Below are 10,092 nucleotides of genomic sequence, written 5' to 3' on the forward strand. Positions count from 1 at the left end.
TATTTTAAACCGTGTAATAGCGAGCGTATGTATTCATGTATACTATCCTATCAATTTTCCCCAAATGATAAAGACATAATAAGCAAAAAAAAATTAAAAAGATGAATAGTGATCGGTTAATAGGAATCAAAAAATAAAAATAAAAGGTGAATAGTGGTCGACCACTGTTGATGAATAGTGGCCGACCAATAAGAATGCACCATTCAACTTTCATCTTTAGTATATATCATTCGACTTTCATCTTTAGTATATATACTAACTAGTTTTATGAGCCCGTGCGTTGCACGGCAATTGTACAAATTAGTATTCGATAACGTTCGTATTGATATTTTATTAAATGTATTATACAATTACAACGACAAAATCATTTATTACTAATAATTTATTTATCGAAAGCGTTGGTATTAAATACTAACGTGAGCCCGTGCATTGCACGTCAGTTGTATAAATTAATATTCGATAAGTTAGTATTGATATTTATCAAATGTATAATACAATTAAAATTAAGAAACCATTTTTTATTAATAACATTTGAATCGCAAACATTAGTGTTGAATACTAACGTATTGATTATCAAATTATTTACATGACATATTATTTATTTAAATATATAAATATAGTAATCTTTAATTATGAAAATATTAAATTTAATGAATAATAATTAAAATATAAATTCGTTTGATATTGATTAATATCAATTGATAAACTATGAGTCTTTTAACTAAATTTATTTACAAATATAAAGTTACCTTTTCTTTAAAAGGTTTCATATGTGATTGATCTACATATATTACGAGTAATAGATACACCGTAGATCTTATTGAGTTAGTGAACTATAAATAAAATAAAGGAAAATTACATACCTATAATATATGAAGCTATTTTAGGGAGTTATTTTTATTTAATTTAGTTTAATTAAAAAATGATATGTAAGATTATTTAATTCAGTTTAATTAAGAAAATGACACGTAGTATTATTTAATTCAGATTAATTGAGAAATTGACACGTAGGATTATTGACACGCGCTTTATAATAATGTATAGATAGATGTATAGATAGTAATAGTAATAGAATAAGTACAAGTATAAATATAAATATAAATATAAATACAAATATAAATATAAATATAAATATAAATATAAATATAAATAAATTGAGAAAACGGAAAAGTAGTACGTATAAAAAAGTACTCCGTATAAAGTTATAAACTAATAAAAATACAACAATATTAAATTTAAAAAAATTAATAAAAAAATACACCCAGCAATTCGTAGTACTTAAATTGTACACTTCTACAGTGCGTAAATTAACAACTACAACCACCGTTCCCTGAAATCCGTCCACAATAAATGAAGGAGAGTAGATTCACAATCAATTTCCTTCAATTCAACGTTAACCTAATCGGATTTCACTTTGATCCTACCCAATTATGACGGATCTCAGCCATCGCACTGACATCTCCTTCGCCGCTACCTTTTTTTGCAGCGCATTTGCCGCTTGTTTTGCTGAGGTTCATTTCAGTTCATCTACTTTTATAAGTATTCAACTCAATTATACTCCTATTACAGTGTAAACTGTTTCCTCACTAATATTTGATTTGTGAATTTTTGAATGTGTGTAATTCTGCATCTGTAATTTGTGTTTATGTCGAGGAATGTGATAGGATTGAACATATCATCATAATCATAATAATAAATTATATAAGATAATTAACATTTGGTATGAATGTATGATCAAGGTCATTTAAATTTATGCTGAATCTAAATAAGCATATGCGTAGTGTAGTTATGTAATTCAGTTAAATAACAATTCAATTTTCATGGAGTTATTTTCGATTGATGTATAATTAAAATATACTTTTGTTAAGATCTACATAGACTAAATTTGAAGATTAATCGAAATCATAGGTGTAAGAATATGTGTGTGGTCTTGGATCTCTAAAATGTTGGAGTACTATTAATTATGAGTTGACTAATGGAATGGTATATTTTTGGTAAGAATTATATATAAAGGAAATTAATGTTGTTCTTTAGTACTTAAATCCATGGCTTAATAAAAAGTCATAATAGATCCAACTCAAAAAGGAGTTTTATTAGGTTATGATAATGATCTTTTACATGAAAATTTTGCACTGTTTATATAATCTTTAGACGTGTCCCTTTTTGAGAGGCAGAAGGTTATCTTTTTTATTTTTATTTTTATTTTTTCGGTGGACAATGATAGTTACTAGCTTCATACGTGTAAGAGAAGTATTTCTTTGATTAATTTCTGTAGATCTAGAAACTGTACCCTAAAAGGTAAAACTAGAGGGGGCAATTTCAACCCGTTTACTATTGAATAGGTAGTTTTGGGTTGTGGTTAATTCAATATGGTCAAATCGAAAAGTTAAGATAAAAAAGGAAATATGTCATATTGGTTGAACTTGTTGATAGTTGCCCAAAGTTTGCTACATGCTATATTGTTGGATCTGTGACCTAAATTACCAGATTCGCTTGGAACACTTGATCAAGCTGCTAGCCCATCTTTTACTAAAATGGACAGAACTTATACAATTTCTCAAAACTTGGTTAAGTAAATGTTGTAATGTACGCCATAGTTATTGCCTTTTGCAGTTATGTACAATCCCTCTAGACACTGCTAAAGTTCGACTTCAACTCCAAAAGAGAGCTGGGATGGGAGAAGAAGGCGATGCAGCTAAGTACAAGGGTGTTTTAGGTACGATTGCTACTATAGCCAAAGAAGAAGGTTTATTTGCACTTTGGAAAGGTATTGTACCTGGATTACATCGTCAGTTTATATACGGAGGCTTAAGGATCAGTTTGTATGAGCCTGTAAGTATATCATCGGTTTTTTAGGTTATGAGGTTATCTGGTGATTCATTGATCCTGGATATATAGGCTTCACCTTCATGTGCTGATCTAGTGTGCCTCAGCAACTCTTAGTGTATTACATCTGAGATTTTTATTGTACAGGTCAAGGCCTTTTGTGCTGGCGGCATCATCCTCAGTGACATTTCACTCTTCCAGAAAATCGTTGCTGCTTTGATTACAGGTGTGTTGTTTGTAATTTCTTCCTACATTATTGGCTTTGATTCTTTGAAATTATCTTGGACTGATTTTCAATTACAAAATTGATGCAAGTTACTACCTTGGTAACCGCACGACACGCTTAATGGGTGCTGTTAATATCTGGTAATTAACATGTAATACGCAAATGTGGGATTTGGACTACAATATATATATATATATATATATATATATATATATATATATATATATATATATATATATATATATATATATATATGATTGTTGGGTTGAACTGTCTGATAAATTGTATGTGGAATTAGTTGCTGTTTGAAAAATGAGAATTCTCAGAATGTGTGGGATTTTCCATTCTACCATTCCAAACAAGGAATAATATTTGTATCAATACTATCATTGTATATCATACACAGAGTATAATTATTATCTTATGTGTAAAATCTGCCCATAACACGATGTTTGAAACTTCGAATGTTATTATTTTCTAACTTTGTATAGCTTATGTATTGAACCTTTTTACACACACTCGATTTTGACCGAAAAGAAACACTATTAATTTCAATAAAAAAATGTAAACGGGTAAATGAGTGAGGTACTCCGTGTGCATGTCACCGGGGAAGGACGAGTAATTTTACTTAGATGTACATGGTCTACCCAGATATCCTATCCTATGACCGTTTCTGACCTGGCCGCCTCAAGATGTGCTTATAGTGAGGTTTGAACTGAGAATTGTGAGGATATTAGGAGGCCAACCGTTAGGCCATCTTGTGATGGTTGATCTTAATTCCAATATGTCCAACCAAATTAAACAGATAAACCAATAGAGGTCTATTCTTCGATTTTATGGATAAAATGACCCGTAATTAGCGTATATCTCATCGAACAGGTGCCATCGCAATTTCATTGGCTAATCCAACCGATTTAGTTAAAGTCCGGCTTCAAGCAGAAGGTAAATTGCCACATGGAGCACCCCGCCGCTACACTGGTGCTCTCAATGCTTATTACACTATACTGAAGGAAGTAAGTTTCTTAAGCTTGTGATCAACATTATATATTTCCTCAGCTAGATGTAGACAAATGGGTGGGTCGGGGGAGTCGGTCGATGGGTCAAGTTGGATTTGGGTCAAAAAATATCAAATTCTTAACAACATCTTGTGTGTCTTTTATGTCTATTATGAATTAAAATAACACTATGTACTACTTTCGACCCATTCCCATGAAGATATACCTTTTTACTGTTTAACTGTGACCTTGGTTGACCCGTTCATATATAAATGGGCTGCAATTGCCACTTCTACTTAGTTTATTTACTGTTTCATCTACTTATACATCATAATCAGGAAGGACTAGTGGCACTCTGGACTGGTCTGGGTCCTAATATAGCTAGAAATGCTATTATTAATGCGGCAGAACTCGCTAGCTATGATCAAGTGAAACAGGTCCATCTCATATATTTACTCAAAAATGATAACTTTGTTTGTAATTCTACATCTTACTCTTTTAATTTGTTTTACTTTGTAGAGCATTTTGAGCATTCCAGGGTTCACAGACAACATATTCACTCATCTACTCGCGGGTTTAGGTGCTGGTTTTTTTGCAGTGTTGATTGGTTCACCTGTTGACGTGGTAAAATTGTCATGTTTGCGCTAAATGGGTTTATGACATCATAATTCATAATTCATACACATTAGATTTGTGGAAAGACACAGTGTGAATTTTACTGCTAACAACTTAACTTCAAATTGATAGCAATTTTACTACTACATATTATTATTATTATTGATAAATTAATTAGGAATGTAAAAGATATATTCCCATTTTGAATTTTAAAGGCGGAGGGTCCTTATGCGTGTGTGTGTGTGTGTTAAATTTGGACATTGGTTGTATATATATACACAAGGTTTCTTGAATAAACATATTCAGGGGAGCATATGGTATAATGGATAAATTAAATTTGGGCAATTTACGATCCAACCTGATTCTGTCTGGTTTTACACATGCTAAAACATAACCTGTTCAATTCGAATACGTTTGGACTCGTTACCTGCTCCGTACCATTTCTACTTTTTGTACGTAAATTTAATTGTCTAATGTTCTTTATCTGTCCTCTAATTGTCAATTGCATTTCCAGGTTAAGTCTAGAATGATGGGAGATTCTTCAATCTATAAAAGCACTGTCGATTGTATGGTTAAAACCTTAAATGTTGAGGTACACTCTCTTTATACATGATTTAAATTTAGCATGCAATAAGTTCATTGCGCATATTTCTTGACATTAGCGAGACAATTTTTTTTGGGTAAATTTAAATTGAATAGATCCAAGGATTTAAAGAGAATTACAGGTGACACAAATCCTAACGATTTGTTTGAATAGATCCTTCGATCTACTTGAAACGATAAATGAACAACGTTCCCAAACAAGCATTCAAACAAAATCAACATACATGACTACATGAACCAACTCTCACAACATTACAATTATTGAAAACAAACACATTGACCTACACAACATGAACCTTTGCATTAACCAAAATCCCACGTCTTCATAGACATCTGGTTATCATTTGGTACAAGCAATTACTCCCCGTGTTGTAATGACTAATTTATCCCTTTGAAACATGTTGGCATCTTTTGTATGTTTAAACATGAGTAACACGTTTGATGAACAATATGCATAAAATAACATATTAGTGATTAATTCTGCTTCATGATTTGCAGGGAGCCCTTGCGTTTTACAAAGGATTCCTCCCAAATTTTGGTCGGCTAGGATCCTGGAACGTTATAATGTTTTTAACACTTGAGCAGGTAAGAATCCATCTCTAAATTTTTTATATTACTAGTGTAAGAATAAGAATAAAACAAACTTTCCTTTTTTGATGATGGTACTTATACTTATCTAGCAGATTTCGATAATGATATTGCTTAACTTTAACCTGGTTTCACCATTGTGCCTGAAAAATGTGCAGTCTCAGCTCTAATTAGACCTTTAAGAATATGTTGTTTCATCTCAAAATAGATTGGCAACTACTGTGAGTAACTTGGTGTTTTTTAAAACGAAAAAGGCCCCTTATTACTACTATCCATCATTCTATCTACACCTGGCAATTGAGAACCATACTCTCAATTTGGGTCAAACGGGTCTTGAAAAAAAAATTAGGCCTGACAATGTAAATCAAAACTTAAAAAAAAAGGTCCAATGAGTTTTTTCTTCAACCTATTGGGTCTTATACAAAATATAAAAGAACGAGTCAAATAGGTATCAAATATTAAAGTTCAATAAATATAGACAGGTTTAATGGGCCTTGTGAATGGGTTAAATGGGTCGAACATACCAAGGTTCATCCGTCAATCATTTCTGAAAGCATTAATGGTTGCATCAATTATTATGTATATTATATTAATACTTTCTTATATATAATAAATATTAATATTAATATTAATATTAATAATAACTAAATCAATATAATAAATGTAAAAAACCAAATGTATAAGTAAATGTATATGACCTGTTTGGACCTAGTTGACCCATTACTCGTTTCAACCTGTTATCCAAACCGACTCAACCTGACTCATTTGAGCCCTTTTAAAATTTTTACCCTTTTGACCCATTACCCATTTTAACCCAAAACCGTTTTGACCCGTTTGCCAGGTATAATTCTATCTACAACATAGGCCAAGCCCTTCTTTTAAGAGCATATTTATAGCCCGAGTAACACTGATTGTTGCTTATGATCTTTGTGACAGGTCAAAAGATTATTCTATTGAGGAGTTTAAATTCCCGGGATCTCTTCTCGTTGTTCTATAATTATTATAGTAGCATTCTTTGGTGACAGTTGAGGTAATCTTTTAGTCCTAGTTGCCTCCTGTCAAAGACATGCACGATTTCAAGTCATCGTATAATATTATTACGTAGTATATGATATATGATTTTACGATTCATAGGTGATGGAATTCAAAACTAAGAACGTTATTACTTACTGCTCCTTTGAGAAAGTGAGTTTTATACTTATATATATGTTGTATTTTTAGCAAGTTCCACAATCTAAAGACGTAACACGAAGTGATAAACATTCCGTGAGTTATAATAATAGTCTTGTTGAAGTCTTACATATGCATATGCATCCGCCTGAGCTGAATTTAAACCGGAATTAGACAATAAAGAACCGAAATCCAAATCCTAACCTTTTTTTTTCTAAAGCTAGAAAATATTTTTATTAATATAACCTCCCATTACATATGCAGAATACAAGCATGATTTTTGCCATGCATCACAAACCTACTCGGTGGGTACTGTATGTAATTTCCAGTACCATCACACAACATGATAAAAAAAAAAAATAAACAACAAATTACATCATTAGACACGAACAGCAGCATTTGGCTCGAAAGGACTATGCACATAATTGGGCAGAAAGAATGGTTGCAGGTCTTCGTTTTACCAGCTAAGAGACGTAGAATCCAGGGTCTGTGAGCCAAGCTTGCCAATCTATTTGAACACGGGATCCAATCGAATGCTATTATTTGTATCTCAACTAGAAAAAATTTCGACCGCGCGTTGCTATAGGTGCACAAAAACCGGATCCGGACCGGATCCGGATTTAAAAAAACCGGACAAAAAAAATCCGGATTTTTCCGGATCCAGTTCCGGTTCCGGATCCGGTTCTCGGGGTCGGTTTTTTTTCGGATTTTTTTTCGGAATCGGATTTTTTTCGGATCTCGACCGGATTTTTTTCGGACTAAGATCTTTGTCGGATTTTGTTTTTTACTGGTTATATTTTTACCGGTTCGATTTTTATAACTTTTGAACAACAATAATATAATCAATATAAACAAAATATATAACGCTACAACAATTATAAATAATACAACAACATTTTTATTCAAATGATTAACCACTAAAGATAATATAAATAACAATAACAATACATTTATTTGAACGATACAAGTTACAACTATAAGTATACAAAAGTTAATACATTATTCGAGCTTCGGCATGGCCATCACCCGATAATGTATTACGAGCAAAGTATATTGAGCTTCGGCATTGCCATCACCCATTATACATTACTCGACTACTCGTCTTGCCTTCGTCGTTCGAAATAGTCTTCACTTGCTTCAAATTCGGGGTCATCAACCGCAAATGTTCGTTGGTAATTTGCAATATATTCTTCCATGTTAATGGGATCATATTCACCTTCCTCCACTTCGGTCTCGGTATTTCCTTCGGTTGATGAAGGTGATAATCCCGCTTCTATTTCTTCCATCTCTATAAAATCTTCAACGTCATTATCTAACGGACATTCTAATGACGTTTGATCTTGTATCCTATCTACCCCGTCCAAATAATCCTTCAAACATACGCATACTTCCACGGCTTGGGGGGTAAGTCTTGACCTTCTTTCCGAAATAATTCGACCGCTAAGAGAAAAAGCCGATTCGGAAGCTACGGTTGAGGCTTGAACGGCTAATAAGTCACGAACCATAGCGGATAATATTGGATAGGTGTCTTCTTTTGTTTTCCACCAAGCCAAAACATCAAAGTTGTGAAATTGTTCGGGATTCATGTTTAGTGCAAAGTTTCCAATTTTGTAATTTCCCAACTCGCTTGTGGGTGCCGATGTTCGGGCACGTTTTGAAGCGTCTTCACGTAATTGGTTAAAAAGAGTAATATTAAGGTCTCGGGCCCTTCGAGAAGATGATCCGCTCTCAAATTGGTCAACAATTGGGTTTGATTGTCGACCATAAGTTGTTGCATAAATTGAAAATAATTGCTCAAAGGTGTCATTAAATGCGAATATTTGGTTGTTTATATAGTTGGGTTCGGCGTCTTCGGGACCATGAATACAATCCAAATTTTGATATATTGTTGTCATCAAAAGTTCCACCCCACTAAAATTGATTTTCGGGTCAACAGCGGCCGCAAATAAAAAAACTTTGGGTATTGTTCCAAAATATTTTTTTAGTTTTTTTCTTATGTGAAAAACGGTTTGTCTAAAAATACGATTATTTGAGTTCGCAAATTCGTTAATTTTTTCCGTCATTATATAAAGTTGTTGTAAAACTAGTGAGCTAGTTGGGTAATAAACACCCGAAACTTTTGTCGTTGCCTCTTTAAAAACTTGTAAAAAATTTGTTAATGCTTCCAAGTCATCCCATTCGTCGTTATCAATCGGTTCGGAATATCCCTTTCTAATTAGTCTATTATTAAAACCGATTAAAGTTTCTTTTTGTCGTAATATATTTTCAAACATAAGACAAGTAGAATTCCACCTAGTATTATTATCAAAATAAGGACCTAACCAAGTGCCATTACAATTTTTAACAAAATTTTTATAGTTTTTATGTCGTTCGTTGCTCGTACGATATATCGTTACTAATAATTTTCTAAATTTATCTTTTAACGAACTACAATAAGTTAAACAATCTTGAACGGCCAAGTTTATAATATGAGCAACACAACGTGTATGTATAAACGCACCATTTAAAACCGGTTGCATTCGTATTTTTAACATATCCATGGCACTAGTATTATTAGAAGCATTATCTAGCGAAATAGTAAAAACTTTATCGATTAAATTATATTCAGTCAAAGTGTCTTGTATAATTTTTCTTAAATTATTACCATTATGCGGATAAGCAAATAATTTAAAAGCGATAGTCCGTTTCATTAATAACCACGAATCGGGATGGAACCAATGAGCGGTAACGGCTAAATAAGAATTTGCCGTTCCGTGTGGTGCGGTCCAAACATCACAAGTTATAGAAACTTTATGTTTATATGTTCGAAAACCTTCAATTATATCATTTTTAGCTTTTTTCCATAATTTAAAAGCGTCACGTCTAAGAGTAGTACGACTTTGATGTTAAAGCAGAGGTGTATATAAAATAGTTATTATTTTACTAGAAAATACTATTAAATACGATACAATTTTACACAAGATATTTATTTATTTATAGAATGGATATACTTAAACCTTGCTACAACACTTATAGGCAGTGTACCTAATCGTACAGTAGTGTAGTTTTTAGTAAGTCCGGTTCGTTCCA

The 10,092-nt window shown here is 32.4% G+C and overlaps 1 protein-coding gene across 1 annotated transcript; it reads left to right on the forward strand.

Moving 5' to 3' along the window:
• The first annotated feature begins 1,294 nt into the window (after positions 1–1,294).
• LOC139898632 (mitochondrial uncoupling protein 2-like) lies at positions 1,295–7,089 on the forward strand. The gene is made up of 9 exons (XM_071881385.1): positions 1,295–1,511; positions 2,614–2,832; positions 2,974–3,052; positions 3,932–4,065; positions 4,386–4,484; positions 4,567–4,671; positions 5,177–5,254; positions 5,764–5,850; positions 6,790–7,089. Exons 1-9 carry the CDS (start codon positions 1,431–1,433, stop codon positions 6,808–6,810), a joined length of 903 nt encoding a protein of 300 aa, XP_071737486.1. The 5' UTR covers positions 1,295–1,430; the 3' UTR covers positions 6,811–7,089.
• Positions 7,090–10,092: the final 3,003 nt, after the last annotated feature.

This window comes from Rutidosis leptorrhynchoides, chromosome 3 (genome assembly GCF_046630445.1).
Source record: "Rutidosis leptorrhynchoides isolate AG116_Rl617_1_P2 chromosome 3, CSIRO_AGI_Rlap_v1, whole genome shotgun sequence".
NCBI lineage: Eukaryota > Viridiplantae > Streptophyta > Magnoliopsida > Asterales > Asteraceae > Rutidosis > Rutidosis leptorrhynchoides.